At 33.8% G+C, this 22527-nt stretch overlaps 1 protein-coding gene across 5 annotated transcripts in view; it reads right to left on the bottom strand.

The window, feature by feature from the left end:
• STXBP5L (syntaxin binding protein 5 like) overlaps positions 1-22527 on the bottom strand; it is a 465182-nt gene that overhangs the window by 157091 nt on the left and 285564 nt on the right. For all 5 annotated transcript variants that reach the window (XM_023214416.3, XM_023214419.3, XM_023214418.3 and 2 more), the window contains exons 13-17: positions 18370-18517; positions 17397-17464; positions 7201-7241; positions 2798-3015; positions 261-433 (exon numbers count right to left, since the gene is read on the bottom strand). In XM_023214416.3, the coding sequence (XP_023070184.1) occupies positions 261-433; positions 2798-3015; positions 7201-7241; positions 17397-17464; positions 18370-18517 (648 nt within the window). The remainder of the gene's footprint in view (positions 1-260; positions 434-2797; positions 3016-7200; positions 7242-17396; positions 17465-18369; positions 18518-22527) is intronic.

The raw sequence follows: 22527 nt of genomic DNA, 5'->3' as shown, positions 1-22527 counted from the left end.
CTGCCAAACTTCCTATTCTATCAAAGCCATGTTTTCTTTAGAGTCCTTCTGGGAAGGAAACATATAAATCAGTAAATGAAGGATGAAAATATTATGCCCTCTTCACGGATGTTCAAAAAAAAGACCAGAGTAACCCCTGAAGAATTGTAGATCACTTGACAACAACTTGATAATTAGAGAAAATTAATTTTATTTGTCACAATTTCAAAGACATATAATTCATATATAAAACTGTTTTAAAATTTGGTAGAAACACTTACTTGAGGCATGGGATACTGTCCTTTGTTACTCCTTCACTGGCAACAGTGTTAGTGCTCCCAGAAAGACTCCCTGAAGAAGGAAGCTGGGCTGAGAGATCTGGAAACGGAGGACTTGTTTCTGGTTCAGGGGTAATAATATCTTCAACATCATACTGAAGTCGCACCTCTAATGACTTAAAAAAATCAGGTTTAAATTTAATCTAAGCCACAATAATAATCATTATTTTAATTTAATCTAAGTCATAATAAATGATCACATTAAAATACCTGATAATTTTTTAGGAATCATTCACACAGTTTTTTTCAAATTAATAAGTTCAATACTATTTATAGTAAAGTTGAGCAGTATCTCATACTAAATCAAATAGTTAATTATATGGAATATTCAATGGCAATCACAAAAAATGTAAATTTTTAAACTTCAGAATTAAAAGAAAAATAACTCAGTGAAGATAAAGTTTTTATATAATAACTATATTTTATGATATAGTATAAATTACAATTTGATATGTGATAAAATAAAATGATAAGTTGGTTATGGTTATTCCAATGAAAGAAATTAAACTTTTTGCCGGGCGCGGTGGCTCAAGCCTGTAATCCCAGCACTTTGGGAGGCCGAGACGGGCGGATCACGAGGTCAGGAGATCGAGACCGTCCTGGCTAACACGGTGAAACTCCGTCTCTACTAAAAAAAAATACAAAAAAACTAGCCGGGCGATGTGGTGGGCGCCTGTAGTCCCAGTTACTGGGGAGGCTGAGGCAGGAGAATGGCGTAAACCCGGGAGGCGGAGCTTGCAGTGAGCCGAGATGGCGCCACTGTACTCCAACCTGGGCGACAGGACAAGCCTCCGTCTCAAAAAAAAAAAAAAAAAAAAAAAAGAAATTAAACTTTTTTCCATATACACACACAAACATGTATGTGTGTGTGTAGTGTGTATGTGTGTGTGTGTATAAAAAAATTACTTGTTTAAAGTATTTAGTATAAAAAACTTTCATTGCATTTTTAACTTTGCATTAATTCACTAAAAATTTTCCAAAAGAAATTCCATATTTTTGGTTGGTTGTTTCATTACCTTGGCTTTTGTTTAATTTAATTAGTTGATCAGAATTAGTTGATAAAAAGCATATAATAATTTATATAGGAATAAAAAGGTGACCTAAAAACCTTTTTTAAACTAAAAAAGTTTTAAAACTAAATACTTTATGAATGCATAAAATACATTAAATGATTTAATTAGAGCTGATTTTATAACACATATTTGCCTTATAATGTAAAAGTGAGCATTTTTGAGATTGAAAACAATTACTTACAAAAATGTCATTATGGGACTATTACCAAAATTATTGTCATAATTATTTTAAAACTATAGAAAAACCTCTGGTGGTGACAATACAGTTACCAATTATTGAGTGCTCACTAAAGTAAGGACACTATTATAATGTCTTTATACAATCCTCACAAGAACCCTATGAAATTGGTATCTGTATTTCAAGTTTATTTTTATTTTCCATTTTCCCATTTTATTTACACAGGGAATTGTACACGTGATGAAACTGAATCATAGCTACATTCTACTGCTGACTTACGACTTGCTCAGAGTCACACAGATATTTAATGCGAAAGCCAGAATTAAAACCTAGGTTTATCTAACTCCAAAGCCTTGGCTTTTAGCTACTATATAATAAAAGGGTGATATTAATTTTAGCTGTTGAGGTAAAAACACTTACACACAGGCCTATAGTAAATAATCTTTATATTCTGGTAAAAGGGGCAAGGTAGAGAAGGACAATTGTTTATAGGTGGCTTCATTTAGAATTAATTTATCCCATAAAATCATTATTCTTTTGAATAAGTGGAGTATTTCATTGATTTAAAAATTAAGATTAGGTAAGGTTGCCCCATAATTAGATCCACCCCATAAAAATGTTGCTACATAGAATATCATTAAAAATAACCTTATTGTAGCTGAGAAATAACCATGTATGGCAAACAGTTGATGAGAAAATACAAATCAGATAAACTTAAAAATTAATAAAAGTATAGAACAAAGAAAGCCTGCATTAATTGGATTTTTATACAAAATAAATCAATAACTACAGGTATAAAACCTATACATTTTATTAGTATATATAGAAGAATATATAGGTATATATTCCACAATATATACACATTTCACACCATCATGTTGTAGAGTTGACTTATTTTGGCCAGGCAGCTATGACTCACATAAAATCAAAGAGAAAAATGAGAAAATTGTGACATGTTCAATTTGTAACAAGATTAACTTAAAATACTAAGCTTGTTTTGACATTGAAAAAAATACTAAGGTTTGATAGAGAATTGTTTTGGCCTTTTAAGCCAAACCATTTATTAATATGTTATAGTAAGTAACAATAATAATTTAAAATCCTACGAATGGTATTACTGACCACATAGTGCACACTTCATGGAAACTATACCAAGTAGTAGTCAAATCTATGATAATAGATTTCTTTTAATAACTGTAAAAGTGAAAGTTAAATTTTAAATAACTTACCACTATTTCTGTTGTAATTTCATGTCTGCTGAATTTATAAATTATGACATATGCAGAGACTCCTGATACACAGAATATTCTGCTCTCTGGACACCAGTAAATCATCTGAATGGCAAATGGGTCTTCCTCTACAATTTCACATGTTTGTTTTCCTTCTCCAACCTTCTGTTTTTCAAACACTTTTGAAGTTTTTAGCTTGTACAGCATCTGCAGAGTTACTATAAGACATCGAAGCACAGTTATCTTCTAATTTAAACTTAATTCTTAGATGTTATTAAAGCTTTACCAATATATTTGTTAAACCACAAAAGTAAACCTAAGTAGACAAAGTGAATTACATTTATCTAGTAATCATTTAATGCCACGCTTTCATATAGTACAGTAGCTAGAGGGAGACTACAGGGAAAAAATAAACATTTCTTGAATATATACTACATATCAAAGAATATATAGTTGCTTTCTTGAGTCATTCTCAGAAAAGTCTCATGAAGGAAGTATTTTAATCATTATTTATTGATGAAAATATTGGGGCTCAGAAAGCCTAAAATGGGAATACTGAAAATAATTCTTCCCTAGCGGAAACTCCTCAATTCTTTATCTCAGTTTTCCCCTTTCATTGCTAGATGAGAGGGTGATGGTATTCCTAGAGGGTTTACTCCTCTCAACAAATTTTTAGACACTCCTTGAGATAAGAAACATTGTAATTTACCAGTTAGCAATATTGGGAGTCCAAGAATCTGTAACTATTTAAGAAGGGATCTTTTCTGAGTGGCTCTGTGTCAAGAAAGGGTCAGATATAATCTCCTAAATTGTGTTTGTGAACTGTTTTCAAGAATATTTGGGGGAATATTTTTCCATTGGAGACCAGATGATAATAACTCTATAAAAGAACTATGATTCTACAAAGGATCCTTGAGTAAAGCTTTAAATATGAGTCCTGTGAAAAGTGCATCACCTGAATCTAATAATGAGAAACATTAGTCAAAACCAGACTGAAGGAGATTCTATAAAATAATTGGCCTGAACTCCTCAAAAATGTCAATGTCATGAAATGAAGACTCAGGAACTATTCCAGATTTTTTAAAACTCAGAACATACAATGCCTAAATGCAAAAATAATCCTGGATTTTTTTGTTGTAAAGAATATTAATTTGCGGCTGGGCGCGGTGGCTCACACCTGTAATCCCAGCACTTTGGCAGGCCGAGGAGGGCGGATCACCAAGTCAGGAGATCGAGGCCATCCCGGCTAACGCGATGAAACCCCGTCTCTACTAAAAATACAAAAAAAAAAAAAAAAAAAAAAAAATTAGCCGGGCATGGTGGTGGGGGCCTGTGGTCCCAGCTACTTTAGTCGGGAGGTTGAGGCAGGTGAATGGCAGGAACCCAGCGGGCGGAGCTTGCAGTGAGCCACGATTGCGCCACTGCACTCCAGCCTGGGCGACACAGTGAGACTCTGTCTAATAAATAAATAAATAAATATATACATATATATACACACACATATACATACATATACACACATATATACACATACATATATCTGTGTGTGTGTGTGTGTGTGTGTGTGTGTGTGTGTGTGTGTGTGTATTTGCAAAAGCTGAATAAAATCCGGAGATTAGATAATAGTGTTGTGTCAGTGTTAATCTACTAGTTTTGATGACTAAAGTCTGGTTATGTAAGCGAATGTTTGTAGGAAATACACACTGAAGTATTTAGGGGTATGTAATGTGTCTCCAACTTACTCTCAAATGGATAAGAAAAAAAGCTATATGTATATATGTACATGTGTGTGAGAGAAAAATGTGTGGAGGAAAGAGAGAAAGAGTAAGAGAGAGAGCCGGGGAGAGGGAAGGAATATTTGGAGAATCTGGTTGAGAGGTATAAAACATTTCATAGTACTTTTTTTTTTTTTGCAATTTTTTGTAAGCTTGAAATATGTCAAGCTAAAATAGATTTAAAAAAAAATGGGCAAAGGATTGTATTGGGTGCTATAGCCTGGCTTCTGAGGTCAGGATATCATTTCTATGATTATTTATGTTACATGACAACAGTAAAATGATATTGCAGACATCATTAAGGTCCCTCATTAGTTAACTTCGAGTTAATCAACAATGAGCTTATTCTTAACAAGTCAAACCTAATCATATGGCCCCCTTAAAAGAGGGACTGAGGCCCTCCCTGAAGGTAAAGAGACACTCTCTCTTGCTAGCTTTAAAGTAGTAAGCTACCATGAGCTCTGAATGTGCAAGAAAATAAGTCTGCCAACAATTACAAAAGCTTGGAAGAGAACCTTGAGTCTCATGAAACCGCATCCCCAGCCAACACCTTGATTACAGTCTTGTGAGACCCCGAGCAAAAGACCTAGCTAAGGTATAATCAAATTCCTAACACACAGAAACAGTGAGATGATAAATGGGTATTGTTTTAAGTTGTTAAATTGTGGTAATTTATTACTCAGCAATAGAAAACTAAGATACATAATAATATAAACTCAGTTATTCAAATTCATTTTGCTTTCTGTATTAGACAGTGTTTCACAAAGTTAGCAAACTAAGTGATCTTTTTAGACATCCATTAAGTTGGAGATTGACCTTGATTACAGTAAAAATATTAAACATGCTGCAATCATTTGCAATTTATATTCTAAATGTGATAAAATATTTATTTAAAAACTACCTTCTCAAAATATTACTATGCATGCTTAATGGTGTTATTCACTCTAATAATTAAAGTGTCAAAGTGTTCTCTACATTTAATTTAATTTAATTAATTAAATTTATTTTATTTATTATTATTATTTTGTTTGGAGACAGAGTCTTGCTCTGTCACCCAGGCTGGAGTGCAGTGGTGCGATCTCGGCTCAGTGCAACCTCTGCCTCCTGGGTTCCAGCAATTCTCCTGCCTCAGCCTCCTGAGTAGCTGGGACAACAGGTGCATGCCACCACACCCGGCTAATTTATATATATATTTTTTCTTTTAGTAGAGACGGGATTTCACCGTGTTGTCCAGGCTGGTTTCGAGCTCCTGAGCTCAGGCAATCCGCCTGCCTAGGCCTCCCAAGATGCTAGGATTACAGATGTGAGTCACCGCGCCCGGTCCTCCACATTTTAAAAGCCAAAAAGTGACTTTGAGGTGTTGGGAAAGGAGCATTGGCATCACTATGCAATGAATTTTGTTCCAGGAACAAACTCAAGTTTGCATGAAAAGATTCATCAACAGAAAGTCTGTTGCCCTTTGAAGTTTCTCTTTAGGCACTTGCTTTTTATTATGTGAAATCAGAAGGGGACTTTAGAATGCATGAGTTTAGATCTTTTAATCCTTTTCTCTTGCTGATAGTTTGTTTGCTTGTTCAATGGACTCTACCTTGTGGGCTAAGAATATTGTCAATATTCAACCTTCTTCCTCTGCTTGTGTGTTTATTGTAGTCTTCCTCAGAAGCTATTCATTTCTACAGCTTCAAACATCATTTTTATGCTGCTTCTTCATTAGTTTCCATTTCTGACTTTTCTCCCTACCTGCTGGATATTTTTAACTTGAATTTTCTGGTTTTACTAAAAAATTCAAAGCTCTCTTATATTCCTTCTTTCCAAAAGAGTTACCTACATCTTCCTGGTTACTCATATGCAGAAACTTAGAGTCACTGTTAACTTGTTCTTCACTCCTATTCCTGTCAAAAGTTAACTATCTTCCAAAACTCACACTAAATGTTAACTCCATCAAAATACCTTTCCTGGATCTACCAGGTCTCAATAAGACTCTCTCATTTCTAATCTAAATAATCTGCATTTAGAGTTCTTATATTGTTTTCCCTATAGTTACATATGTGCATTTATTTACCTTTTCTAATGACCACAATTTTTCTGAAGGGTATATGTGAGTATAATGAAGTCTTAAGTATCTTTGCATGTCCTTCAACATTGAGCAGAGTACCTTATTTATTCTCTAAGTTACATAATTCTCAAGAATTTAAAAAGAGTTGTTACAGTTATCAAATCATTTGATCTTTGCAGGATGTGGTAGATGAGTGGGGAAGAAAAGAGAAGACTGGAGGGATATAAGCACTTGGCGAAGACCACACAGGTAGGACGTGAAGGAAATTCCTCGGACAGAGTTAATCTGACAAAGTTTGGTACTTTTTCAGATGTATCATGCCTCTTGTGGATATAACAGGTTGCTGACAAAGAGTGACTTAGTCTTGTTTACCTTATATTACAGAAGAGAAGTAAAGTAGAGATAATACTTTCAACTGATCTAACAATGTAGGTAATGGATTTTTGTAACACAGCCACATATGTATGCTAAAAATATATCTGAAATTTTAATTGCCCACACTAAAAAGTGGTAGTTGGCTATAAGTAAATACTAACCAATTGGTTTCTGTTGTACAGAAACTTGAAACTTACTTGCAGAAGCATCCCAAAATTTTATTGATCCATCTGCATGACTAGATGAGAAATAAATTAGCATTAATTAAAGTATACTAAATAAAAATCATCATCACTCCAAATGTACAGAAACTTGAGTTACTGTTGATACAATTTTGATTCAACAATACCACGTTAATGAAAATTAATGTATGCTAAACCATTTCTAAGCTTAAAACAATGGTTCATTTCTTAAACAATATACTAAAATCTAAAGATTAGAAAAAGAACAATAATTCCTTAGACTTTACTGTAAAAAGATTATATGTGTAATGGAGAGCAATGAAAAATGGCCTGTGGAAAGTGAACAACATATTTTCATGTAAAATTATTTATATTCAATAAAATGATAATTTTGATATTAATATAAATATGAATTGAATATCATAGCAAAATTGAAGTTAAGTTTCAAAATATAAAAGCAAATCACCAAATGTATCTAGAGTTGCATCATTATTTGGTAATAATCAAATGTCAATTCTATAAAAACTCATCAAGAAAATAGAAGAAGATATAATACTTTCCAACACTTTTGATGAAGTCAGCATTACCCTGACACCAAAACCACACAAAAACATTACAATAAAAGAAAATTACAAACCGATATTCCTCATGAAAATAGGCATAAAAATTGTCAACAAAATATTGGCAATGCAAATCAAGTAATATATAGAAAGGATAGTACATAATGACTAAGTGGGTTTTCTTAGGAATGTAAGACAAACACTTAAAAAATCAACTACCATATTAAAATTCACCATATTGACAGATTACAAGAGAAAATCCATATAGTCATCTCAATAAATGCAGAAAAAGCATTTGACAAGATTTATCACCCATTCCTAAAAAAACTTTCAGTAAACTAGGAACAGAGGAAATTTCCATAACCAGATAAAAGGTGTGAAGTAACAACCTACAGATATCTCCTAACATACATAATAATGAAAGATTGAATGTTTTCCCCTAAGATCAGGAACAAAGCAAAAAAAATGTTCACTCTCACCATTCTTATTCAATCATCTTATTGGAGGTGTTAAGCACTGAAATAGGGAAGAAAAAGAAATAAAAGGCATACAAACTAAAAGGGAAGAAATAAAATTGTTTCTATTTGCAGATTTTATGGCTATGTAGAAAATCCTAGAGATTCTACACAAAGGATACTGGAACTCATAAATGATTAGCACAATTATAAGACACAATATCAATATACAAAAATCAATTGTATTTCCATGGAATAGCAATAGATATTTGGAAATAACAAAATAGTACCACTTACGACAGTGCCAAAACCAAGAAATAGATAAAATCTAACACAGTTTGTGCCAGATCTCTATGCTGAAAATTGTAAGATGTTGACCAAAAAATAATGCATTAATAAAAGGAGATATATGTTATTGATAATTGTATCACTTATTAGATGTTTGTTCCCCTAAATGGCATATACATTCAGTGTAATTACAATTAAAATATGGTAAAGCAATTTTTTGTGGAAATAAACAAACTGATGGTCATACTGCCCAAAGCAATGTGCAGATTCATCACTATTCCTATCAAACTACCAGCATCATTCCTCACAGAAGTAGAAAAAAAAACTATTCTAAAATTCATATGAAACCAAAAAAGAGCCTGAATAGCCAAAGTAATCCTAAACAAAAAGAACAAAGCAGGAGGCATCACACTACTCAACTTCAAACTATACTATTAGGCTACAGTAACCAAAACAGCATGGTACTGGTTCAAAAACAGACACATAGACCAATGGAACAGAAGAGAAAACTCAGAAATAAAGCCTCACACCTACAACCATGTGACCTTTGACAAGGCTGACAAACACAAACAATGGGGAATGAACTCCTTATTCAATAAGTGGTGCTGGGATAAGTGGCTAGCCATATGCAAAATAGTGAAACTAGACCCTTACCTTTTACCATATACAAAATTTAACTCAAGATGGATTAACAATTTAAATGTAAGACCTCAAACTACTAAAATACTAGAAGAAAACCTAAGAAATACCCTTCTTGATATTAGCCTTGGCAAAGAATTTATGGCCAAGCCCCCAAAAATGATTGTGATGAAAGCAAAACTTGACATGTAAGGACTAATTAAACTCAAGAGCTTCTGCACAGCAAAAGAAACTATCAACAGACTAAACAGACAACCTACATAATGGGAGAAAATATTTACAAACTATGCATCTGACAAAGGTCTAATATCCAGAATCCATGAGGAACTTGAACAAACCAAAAAGCAAAAAACAGATAATCCCATTAAAAAGTGGGCAAAAGACATGAACAGACATTTCTCAAAAGAAGACATACAAGCAGCCAATAAACATGAAAAAATGCTCATCATCACTAATCATCAGAAAAATGAAAATTAAAACATGACCAGGCACAGTGGCTCACACCTGTAATCCTAGCACTTTGAGAGGCCGAGGGGCGCAAATTATGTGAGGTCAGGAGTTCTAGACCAGCCTGGCCAACATGGTGAAGCCTTGTCTCCACTAAAAATACAAAAATTAGCCAGGCATGGTGGCACACACCTGTAATCCCAGCTACTTGGGAGGCTGAGGCAGGAGAATTGTTTGAGCCCAGGAGACAGAGATTGCAGTGAGCCGAGATCATGGCACTGCACTCCAGCCAGGCCAACAAAGCAAGTCTGTCTCGAAAAAAAAAAAAAAAAAGAAAGAAAGAAAGAAAATCAAAATACAATAGGATACAATTGTACAATAGTCAGAATGGCTATTATTAAAAAGTCGAATAGTAACAGATGCTTGTCAGATGGCAGAGAAAAGAGAATGCTTAAACATTGTTGGTGGCAATGTAAATGAGTTAAGCCACTACTGAAAATAGAAAGCAGTTGGGAGATTTCTCAAAGAACTTAAAACAGAGTTACTATTTGACCCAGCAATCCCATTACTTGGTATATAAACAAAGCAACATAAATCATTATACCTAAAAGGCACATGCACTCGTTTGTTCATTGCCATGCTATTTACAATGGCACATGGAATCAACCTAGGCACCCAACAACAGTGGACTGGATAAAGAAAACATGGTACATATGTACCATGGAATATTACATAGCCATAAAAAAGAGTGAAATCATGTCCTCTACAGCAACATGGATGGAGCTGGAGGCTATAATCCTAAGTAAGCCAGCACAGGAACAGAAAAATAAATACCACATATTCTCACATATAATTGGGAGCTAAACATTAAGTACACATGGACATAAACACAGAAACAACAGACACTGCAGACTACTAGAGCAGGGAGGGAGGGAGAGGGATTTGGGTTGAAAACTACCTGTTGGGTACTATGCTCACTACCTGTGTCTAATATGCCCATGTAGCAATCCTGCACATGTACCCCTGAATCTAAAATAAAAGCTGAAATTATTTTTTTAAAAGAAAAGAAACTAGATTAGCCAAAGCAATTTTGAAAACTAAAAACAAAGTTGGAGACTCAAACTACATAAAGTTTAAGTCTCACCCTAAAGCTACAATAAAGTTTTTGTGCTACTGGTGAAAAACAGACATATACATCAGTGAAACATAGTAGAGAGTCCAGAAATAGAACCATATTTATATGGTCAACTGATTTTTTATTTTGAGAGGGGGTTAGTCACTGAGTGGCTTACTCTACTTTGTTAATAGCTTTATTCAGATGTAATTTACATAACTATAAAATTCAACCACTGTGAGTGTACAGTTTGATAATTTTTAGTAAATTTACACAGTTGTCACATTGACATCATCATCCAGTTTTAGGACATTTCCGTCACTCCAAAAAATTACTCATGGCAATATGCAACCATGTTTCCCATCCCCAGAAGATCCCCAATAATCTACTTTCTGCCTATATAGATTTTTTTTTCTTAGAATGTTTATATAAGTGGAACCCACATAATATCTACTGTTTTTGTGTCTGCATTTTTCACTTAGCATAATGTTTTTGAGGATAATCTTTCTTACATGTATTAATAATTTGTTCATTTTTATGGTTAAATAGTATTCCATTGTATGGATATACTCTATTTACCCCTTCACCAAAAGATGAACATTTGGGTTGTTTTCAGTTTTTGGCTATTACAAATAAAGACTATGAATTACTTTGACTTTGCATGTTTAATTATAAACTTACAGATATTTTTAAACTTTATTACTAAAAATAATCTGCAGGATGTTGGTCTGAGACTCTATATACCCTAACAAAATTTAATTCTATTTTATTTTTCATCATGTAATACTTGATATGAAAATAACAATGTATGTAACAGATTTAATATACAGAATATAATTGTATTGGAACAACTCAACCAAAGAACTAACATTACTAATAACTTGCATCTACAGATACGTGGCCTAACAGAGCAGTCCCCAACCTTTTTGGCACCAGATACAAGTTTTGTGGAAAACCACTTTCCCACAGACAAGGGTGGTGAGAGATGGATTCGGGGTGAAACTGTTCCACCTCAGATCATCAGGCATTAGTTAGATTCTCATAAGAAGTCTGCAACCTAGATCCCTTGCATGTGCAGTTCACAATAGGGTTTGTACTCCTATGAGAATCCAATACTGTCCCTGATCTAACAGGAGGCAGAGCTCAGGTGGTAATGCTCACTTGCCTGCCACTTAACTCCTGCTGTGTGGCCTGGTGCCTAACAGGCCATGGACTGGTACTGGTTTGCAGCCCAGGGGTTGTGGACCCCTGGCCTAACATATTACTTATCCTGGAACAAGGTCCATGTGTGCTTAAGCAGAATGTTTTTCTCCTATTGCTAGGTGTTTTGTATATCTGTTAGGCCCAATTGTTCTTGTAGTGTTTTTCAAATACCCTGTTTCCTTCTTGATCTTTTGCCTAGTTGATCTATTAATTATTGAAAATGTGGTATCGAAATATACTACTATTATTGTGTTATTCTGTTCGTTTTTTCAATTTTGTCAATGTTTGCTTCATATATTTTGATGCTCTGCTGTTACATTCATATGTATTTGTACTTTTTATATCTTTCTGTTGGATTGACTCTTTTATTATTAGGTAATGTCTTTCTTTGTCTCTTGTGAGTTATTGACTTAAAGTCCAATATAAATGTGTTCATTTCGTTCTCTTTTGGTTACAATTTGCATGGTACATCTTTTTCTATCCTTTCACTTTCAACCTACGTGTGTCCTTAAATCTAAAGTGAGTTTCTTGGAGGCAGCATATAGTTCTACTTTTTTCAATCAAGCCATTTTATGTCTTTTGATTAGGGAGTTTAATCCATTTACATTTACCATAATTATTGGTAAGGAAGAAATTACTAATGCCATTTTACTATTTTCTATATGTTATGTGGTTATTTTGACCTTCTTTTCTTCTCTTGTTGGCTTCCTTTGGGTTTCATTTATATTTTTGTTTAGTGACATACTTTTATTCCTTTTTCATTTTCTTTTGTGAATATTCTATAGGCATTTTCTTTGTGTTTACCATCAGGATTACATAAAACATCTTTTAGTTATACCAATCTATTTTAAACTATAACAACTTTAACTACATACAAAAAATCTACTCCTTTACATTCACCCTCTCTTTATGTTATTGATGTCACAAATTACATATTTTTATATTTTGCATCTATTATCATAGTTTTATAGTAATTGTTTTTATTGTTTAAATTATATGCCAGAAATCAAAGTGATTTATCCACCATCTTTACAATATTGCAATATTCTATATTTGTCTATACATTTAACTTTACCAGAGAGCTTTTAAGTTTTTGTATGCTTTGGTGGTGTTGTCTAGTGTGTTTGTTTCAACTGAAGGAACTCTCAGCAATTTATTTAAGACATGTCTAGTGTTGATGAATTCCTTCAATTTTTGTTTATATAGGGAGGGCTTATTTCTCCTTCATTTTTGAAGTTGGTTATGCCAAATATAGTATTCTAAGTTGGTGGGGTTTTTTTTCTTTCAGCACTTTGAGTATATTATCCCACTCCCTTCTAGTCTGCCATGCTTCTGCTGAAAAACTTGCTGACAATCTCATGGGGATTTCCGTGCATGTGATAAGAATTTTTCTTCTTGATGCTTTCAAGATTTTCTTTTTGTCTTTTATTTTTGACAGTTTGATTATAATGTGTCTCTTTATGAGCTTCTTTGGGTTCATATTATTGGACTTGTTTAAGCTTCTTGAATTTGAATTTCCATTTCTTTCCTCCAACTTGGGAAAATTTTGACCATTATTTCTTCAAGTAAGCTCCCTGCTCCATTCTCTCTGCTCCATTCACTATTTCTCTCTCTGTCTGTCTCTCTGTCTCTCTCTCTCTCTCTCCCTACCCCTTCTTAAATTCCCATAATGTATATATCAGTCCACTTGAATGTGTTTTTAAGGCTCTTAGGCCCTCTTCTTTTTGTTCCTCTGACTCAGTAATTTCAAGTGACCTATTTTCCAGTTCACTGATTCTTCCTTCTGCTTGGCCAAGTCTGTTGTTGACACTCTCTAATGAATTTTTCAAATAAATTATCGTATTCTTCAGATCTAGAATTGTTTCTTTTTAATAATTTCAAACTCTGTTGATATTCTCATTTTGTTCATGCATCATTTCCCACATTTTGTTTAGTTTTCTATTTGTATTCTCTAATATATTGAGTTTCTTTAAGATGATTATTTTGAACTCTTTGTCAACAGATTTCTGTTTCTTTAACCCTTTTCCCATTTAGAATAAAGAAGTACAGCTTGCTTCCAGTGCTCGTTTAATTTTACATAAACACACTTCTTGAGGCTGAAGAAAATCTGACTGGTTTTCAACGTGAAAATAAAACATGAAAACTGTTCCCGGAGTTATTTCTGAACAGAACTAACATCAGAATAGTCTATTTCAGAATAAATCAATTCACCAAATGAATCCTCAGCCAAAAACTGTACAAGAATGATGTTACCTTCACACGTAGGAATGCTGTGTTTTCTAGGATATGACATTTTCAGTGATGGAGAATTACTATATTTTGTAAATGGAAATACCACTACTAAAAACAGAATGCTACAAATACAATGATGTCTTTTATTTCCAAAGTCAATATACTAGAGTGATACAACAATAATAATAAAAGTGAGATATTTTGAGGTAAAGTTATCTTGGCATAAATGTCATAGCTGCAAGTGCTACCAGTGAGTATTGTTGGGACAAATAGGAAAAGGGTTGAAATCAGTTACTGGATTTTTTTTTTTTTTTTTTTTTTTGTCTCTTTGATTGGGCCATGTTTCCCTGTCTCTTTGTATGCTTTATTTTTGTTGACTTTAATATGAAAAAGTAGTCACATCCTTATGGACCGACTTTGTACAGGGGACATTTTTCATAAATCAGTTCAGGTAGAGATTCTAAGAGCCTCTCAAACCTTTTATGGGAATATGTCTTCTCTGGGCTTGTGCATGTAATTCCTAACTAGTGAAGTTTTCAGTTTCTTTTTCAGGAACTTGTAGTATCTTGCTGCCTCTAGTATCTGTCTGAAATACTGCAGGTTCTCTGATGCTACAAGCCACTGAAATATATTTTGCTCTCAGTGGCACCCAGCTATGCAGAGTATGCCAGATCTCTATCAGATGATACAGAAATTAGTCCCTTGAGCAGCCACTATAAATCTAGAACATTGCATATATCTTCCACTCTTCTTTCCCTCAAAAAGGTGAAGCCATGAGTTGCACTTTTCCTCCTAATTGTGAGCTGTGCCAGCTCGGAAAAAGGACTGATGTTGCTGAAATGCCACGCTTTTCTTACCCATTTCAGTGTGACCATTCTTGGCTTTGAGCTTGTCTGGGGTACTGTGACTTCCTAAATAGTTTCTGAAGTTATCATAATGGCTTTTTGGACCATATATTGTTGTAAAGTGAGTGTATCTGTGGAGAACAAAGTCTAGGACTTCCTATTCTGTTACCTTGCTGATGTCACTCTCAATTAATTTTTTCATAGTTTTTTTCTGTCTTTTTACTCTCAAATTGTCTATGCTGTTATATTTGAAGTGAGTGTACTGCAGATAACATATAGCTGGTCATGTTTTTAACCCACTTTATCAATCTTCATATTTGTATGGAAGTATTTAGACCATTTATATTTAATATAATTATTGATATGTTGGGGCTTCAGTAAACCATATAATTTTTTCTGCTTTTTTTCCTGTTTCCTCTTTTTTTGCCTTCCTGTTACTTGAATTATTATAGTGCTTCCATTTTGATGTGTCAGTAGTGTTTTTAAGTACACCTCTGCATAATTTTTAAAGTATTTTTAGGTATTACATTGTATCACAGCTTATCACATTCTACCAGTGTCATCTTATTACCAGTTCAAGATATATAAAAGCCTTAACTCTCTTTACATATTTTTATCCTCTCCCATTTATAATTGTGTTAAATATCTCCTCTATACACATTTAGAACCACACCAGTCAATGTGATTATAGTAACATCAGACACTGTTACTATAATCTTTGCTTCAACCATAAAATATACATTTAAAAATTCAAGAAATGGAAAGCCTATTGTATTTATCCATACTTTTGTTATTGTATTATTTCTTCCTTCTTGATGAACCAAGGCTCATTTCCTTTCTGTGTAGGGAACTTCCTGTAGTTACTTTTTTAAAGGTAGATTTGGTGTTGAAAAATTCTCTTAGTTTATTGCATCTGGAAATGATGGATTTTGATCTTTATTTTGCCTTAATTCTTGAAAGATATTTTCATTGGGTATAGGATTCAGGATTGATAGTTCTTTTCTTTCAGTACTTGAAAAATACTTTTCCTTTTGTCATTCAAACTGGTTTGGCCCTATAGGTTAGATGTCATTTCTTTATTGTGACTTTCCAGATTTTTTTCTTTTAGTATTTGCTGCTCAGAAGTTTGATGATAATTTATCTTGTTATAGATTTATTGGGGTTTGCTCAGCTTCTGGAATCTGAAGGTTCATTTTTTTTTGCTAAATTTGATAAGTTTTCAGCCATTATTTCCTTAATACTTTTCAGTCCCACCCTTTCTTCTCTCCTTCCTCATTTATTTCTGTTGACACAGGTAAGGGGATAGGGAACGGTAGCTACTCATTACTGCTGGGCAGTGGTGAGAATTCTAGCTCCCCACTGACATCACAAAAGAGGGGTTTCACCCCATGATTCAAAGCCCCAGCTCCCTACTCTGCTTTATCTGACACTCTGGGGAAGTTGGGGTACCTCATTATACCTTGACAAGGGTGAAAGTCTAAGCTCTCCACTTGGCCTTTACTGGAGTGAGTTGGGGTGGGGCCACAGTTGTGTGTGTGGGAGGAAGGTATATATGTGTGTGTGTGTGTGTGTGTTGTTAAACCTAAGTAGAGAGATTATTTTCTAAATGTTTTCTGTCTTGATACACTGCTGCTTTCTTCATTCCATGGCTAAAGAGAGCTAGATTTTGTTTGGATTTTTCATCTGTGTCCATTCACATTTCTAGGTTACTAGCTTCTTTAGCTCTAATTCTGGGATATATGAGGCAGAAAGAAAATTTAGGGAACTGACTTCCATGTCATTCTTTAAGACTTAGGAGTCCTACCTGGTCTGACGCTTCTTCACATTTCCTAGTCATCTTAAGTTTATCTTATATATAATATCCAGAGGTTTTAGTCATTTAGTGGGAAGAATAGGAAAAAGTATATTTACTCTATCTTCCCATTAGCAGAACCCTTATTACCTTTTAAATCTCATATTTATCATTAGTTATGTCTCTATTTTTGTTCCTAATATTAAAACAACAAGTGGGTTGTCATACAAAGAAGTGTTATTTCTGGTGCTGTAAGTTTTGAGAAATATTTAAAATAACCACCTCGTACAGATATAGAGCAGTGATTCCTGAATTTGGCAGAAATAGGTAAGTGTTTGTAAGGGCCTTTGTAAAGCTAATATTCTGTGATTTCCAGTGAAGACTAATATCTCATGACTTCCCCACTCTGACTTTCTCCTGGTGATATAATCTATGCTTTCTTTTTTGTTATTATGTTTCCAATGGTTTGATTATATCCTCTGTCAAGATGAGAATCTTTGGGTAGAAGCAATGTCTTATATTTTTACTTTTACGTAAACTATTATTCTGCATAGAACACAATTATGGAAAAGTATCAAGACTCAGTAAACATCTTTTTGTTGATGAATTAATAACTCACAAAACACATCTACTTACCCAGTAATAATAATTTCTGGATATGTTTGTGCTCCAAGGTTCCAAGCTCCTCCACTGATTGGCCACTCCTAAATAGATTATCCAGAAAGTATATATATATATATATATGTTCAAATGGCTTAGGAATTTAAAATGAAAATAGCTTAAAATAATGATTAAAAGTTCACTTAAACAAACTAACTGTAAAATAATCAAGAATGAAGTGTGTAGCTGTCTTTTAATTCTTTCATTGAACAAACACGTCTAAATGCACAATTCCATCTCCCTTAAAAATATAGATTTTAATCAATCTTACCATTTATATAAACAAATCAAAGAAGTATTTTTAATTGTACAAATACAGTGTTGCTACATGTGTCATATAGTCTGTGTACCACCAAACTACTGTGGTGCCATTTAACATAGAAGCTATGTAAATAGTGTCTCTTGAAGTTGTCCATCCCAACAGCCCTGGGAAAATAACAGAAATCATAATAGATAATCTGTTACAATTATAAATAGTTGAATCTTGTAGTGAACTATAACAAAAAATTCTAGAATACTATTTAACAAATGACTTTTAATAATTATGTTTCCTAAACCATTAATTAATTAATTATAAATTAGGAAGACTTGAGTCTTTTTGTTTTCTTAAAACATAAGTTTTCATCTAAAATAAAGCTTATATCTTATGACTCAAATATATATTAGTATAAGTACATGCTTAGTATATAAATGCACATAATAGATAAGTATATCAGTATATAATTATATACCTTCTGTATAAGAAATTATATTTCTGTAGGCTTAAAGCTAAGTAGCATTTAGAAAGTTTGAATTTAAGAAGTTACGTCTTTAATAGACGTTGGCTTTTAAATTAGAAATAATTTAGTTCAAGTCCTCCTATATGAAATGTAAGAAAATAAAGTAATGGGAAAAAGTATGATCATGTGATATGAATACAAGAAAAGTTATTTATAATTTCTACTTTTACCTTATTACTGTATCCTTGTTTTTTATGCTTGACTCCTATAGAATACAGTACTAGAATCAAATCCGGAGGACAATCTGCAAAGTATGCTGTGCATGTAACTGGTGATTCATGAATGTCCATGGGATATGGATTTTCAAAGATTGGAAAACTAATAGATAAAGACAATATATAAGTGTTATTTTACAAAGAAAAAATAGAAAATAATTTTGATAAAGTAAGCCCTAAAATGTCTCTAAACGTTTACTATAAATTTCACTTGTTTTTAAAGTACCATAAAACAAGAATTGTATGAACAAAAATGATCTTTTTGTAACAGTAATTTATAAAATATAATATTAATGCTAGTAAAATTTTATTCAAGCTCAAAATTTACTTCTCATAATTCTAACATTCCACAGTGGCATTGCTTTGCTAATATAGATACAATTAATTCTATTAATCTGAAACTATTATATAACAAGTTTACTTAGTTAATTCATTAAAAATAAACTAAGCACTTTACTTATATACAATGGTAAATATTTATTTCGTATCCTTATAAATATTAAAATATAAATAAATTTTGACTTTCTTTCAATGGGGGTGCTATGGTTTGGATGTTTGTTTGTTCCCTCCAAATCTCATCTTGAAATTTAGTCCCCAGTGTTGGAGATGGAGCCTAATGAGAGGTGTTTGGCTTATGGGGCAGAACCCTCATGAATTGATTAATGTCCTGTCTTGGAGGTGAATGAGTTCTCCCTTTTCGTTCCTGTGAGAGCTGGTTGTTAAAAAGAGCCTGGAGCCTCCTCCTTCTTGCTTGTTTCTTCTTTCATCACGTAATCTCTGCACACACCAGCTCAGCTCCCCTTCACCTTTTGCCATGAGTGAAAACAGCTGAGGTTCTCACCACATACAGATGCCCAATCTTGCAAACAAAAGAAACCTTTTTTTTTTTTTTTTTTTAATTACTAGCTTCAGGTGTTCCTTTATAGCAACACAAAACAGACTAAGACAGAAAATTAGTACTGAGGAACGGGGTGTTGCTATAAAGATACCTGAAATTGTGGAAGCACTTTAGAAATGAGTGATGGGTAGAAGTTGGAAGAGTTTGGAGAGCTCAGAAGATAAAAAGATGAGGGAAAGTTTGGAACTTCTTAGAAATTGGTTAAGTAGTTGTGACCAAAATACTGACAGAAATATGGGTAGAAAAGGCCATGCTAATGAGGTATCAGACAGAAATTAGGAACTTATTGGGAACTGGAGCAAATATCCCCATTGTTGCACTGCAGCAAAGAACCTGGCTGCATTGTTGCACTGTAGCAAAGAATTTGGCTGCATTGTGGAAGGCTAACCTTAAGAGTGATGACCTTGAGTATCTGCAGAAAAAAATTCTAAGCAGCAAAGTGCTCGAGAAGTGGCATTGTTACTTTTAACAGCTTACACTAAATTATGCCCACAATGGAATCACCTAACGGAAGAATCTATAATTAAAAGAGAAGCAGAGCATTAACATTTGAAAAATTTGCAGCCTGGCCATGTGGTAGTAAAGAAAAGAGTGTTTTCAGGAGGGGAATCTAAGCAACTACTTGCTAAAGAGATTAGCATGACCAGTAAGGGAGCAAGGTATTAATAGTCAAGACAATGGACAAAAGGCATTTCAGAAATCTTTGAGGCCACCCATCCCATCACAGTCCCAGGAGCCTAGGAGAACAGAATGGTTTTGGGGGACAGGACCAGGGCATCACTGCCCTGTGCCCCTTTGGGTTGCTGTTCCTTACATCCCTACAACTCCAGCTCCCACTACAGCTCAAATGGACCCAGTTGCTGCTGTGGTTGCTGCTCCAGACGGCACAAGCCATAAGCCTTGGTGAATCCACATGGTGTTAAGTCTACAGGCACCCAGAACACAAGAGCCATGGAGGCTTGGAAGCTGCCCCCTAGATATCAGAGGATATATCAAAAAGCCTGGGTGCCCATGCTGAAACCTGCCACATAGGCAGAGCCACCAGCAGTGTGCAACCTCAGTCTGGAAAAGCCTCAGGCATTCAATTCCAACATATGAAAGCAGCCACATGGACTGTGTGCAGCAAAAACATGGGGACAGGACTGCCAAGGCCTTGCGAGCCCACTCCTTGCATCAGTGTTTCCAGGATGCAGAACGTGGAGTCAAAGAAGATTATTTTGGAGCTTTAAGATTTAATGTCTACTCTGCTGTGTTTTAAAGCTGCATAAGACTTGTTATGCCTTCCTACTGGAATGGAAATGTTTACCCAACAGCTATACAACCATTGTTACCTTGGAAGTAAAGAACTTGTTTCATATTTTATAACCTTGGACTTCAAACTTTTGAATGGATGTTAAAATGAATTAAGACTTTGAGACTATTGGAAAGGAATGATTGTATCTTATATGTGAGGACATGAGTTTTGGGGATTCAGGAGAAGAATGCTATGATTGGGATGTTTTTCACCTTCACAGGGGCAGATTCCTCATGAATAGATTAATGCCTTCCCTCAGGGATGAGTTCCCACTCTTAGTTCCTATGAGAGCTGGTTGTTTAAAAAAGCCTGAAACCTGTCCCCTCTCTCTCTTGCTTTCTTTCTCACCATGTGATTTCTGCACATTCTGACTTCCCTTCACTTTCTGCAATGAGTAGAAACAGCCTGAGACCCTCAACAGATGCAGACACTTAAACTTGGACTTTCTAGACATCAGAACTGTGAACCAAAATATCATTTTTCTTTATAAATTATCTAGCCTTGAGTATTCCTTCATAACAATATAAAAGGGACTAAGACAAAGACGTAATAGATAGGAAACTTTTAAAATTTTTGCAGGAATAATGAAAAGATGTGTGTCATATGTAGGTTTGTGTGTATGTGACTGTGTATATCTAAAAGATCATTTCCTATGTAAACTAGAGAACATAGTTGGAAGGAAGACTTATGGATGTAATAACTTTCATATCCTCAAGCTTACTATAGCCTTAAAAAGGAAATGAGTACAAAATCAAATTTAAAATCCCTGTAGCTATTTAGAACATCATATGTACCAGGCACTGTGCAAGGAGGAAATTAGTATTGTTCTATGCCATATCTGTTCCAGGTGTCATCATATAACTTCTGAAACAATGTGCTTTTTTAGGGTAGGAGGTGCCTGTTAGAAAACAGTTTTTTCTCATATTATTAGGAACTTAATTAAAAAATTAGGAGTTTAGTCCAATCTCCAGAAAATATGGTGTGTGTGTGTGTGTGTGTGTGTGTGTGTGTGTGTGTGTGTGTGTTCTGGCAGCAGTTCTCTTTCTACCAATCTGAAATGTTGCAGATAGTATCCCAAATAAGAATAGTTATATATGCAAAATCAGGTTAAAGGAACAATTCATGTCTCTTTAAGTGACAAGTAGGTTAAACTAGAGGTAACAGAGGTTAAACTAGATATATCAGAGATTCTCCGTTTCAGAGTACAAATTATTAACATTTCTAAGTTTAAAGAGTTAGAAGATAAATGGATCCCCTTGAAGACAAGGCCTACAATTTAGAATTTGATAATAGCAAGAGGTAACAATAATAGGCTCCTGACAAAGTGAAATATTATGAAAATTTTTGAGAAAAATTATTTTAGTACATTGGCAAAGAGTAGGCAAAAAGATATTAAAAAGAGAAATAGCTAAAAATTTACTAGAGGAATTTAGACATAAAAGTATAAACTGGTTGCTGTGAAAATAGAAATGAAGATATGAATCCAAGAAATCAAGAATAGAAATAATGTGTAAACCCTAATGCTTGCCTTTGGGTTGGGGATTAAATGGAAAGAAAAAGATAAAAAGAAAAAAAAAATGAAAAGGATTCCAAAGTTATAACTTGTTTAACATTCAATATAGCTGAGAGGTAACCATTTGGAGGGAAAGAGAACATACTCAGTTTTTGACATGTTAAATTCCATGTAATAGCCAATGAAATGGGAATGCCACAGAGATTTTAATACATGCTAAAAAAGGTAAAATGTTAGACGAAAACTTGCAAACAAAATGTTAATTCACATACTTATATAGGGTAATGAAAAGCACAAGAATGTATGTATACATAAAATGGTAACTTTTATGTTATGCATATTCTGTCACAATAAAACAAAATTTAAATGAAAGAATATATATATATATATATTGAAGAAAGTGGCCAT

The sequence above is a fragment of the Piliocolobus tephrosceles genome, chromosome 2, assembly GCF_002776525.5.
Source record: "Piliocolobus tephrosceles isolate RC106 chromosome 2, ASM277652v3, whole genome shotgun sequence".
Classification (NCBI taxonomy): domain Eukaryota; kingdom Metazoa; phylum Chordata; class Mammalia; order Primates; family Cercopithecidae; genus Piliocolobus; species Piliocolobus tephrosceles.
The sequence above is the reverse complement of the archived record's forward strand: the minus strand, read 5'-3'. Positions and strand labels throughout refer to the sequence as shown.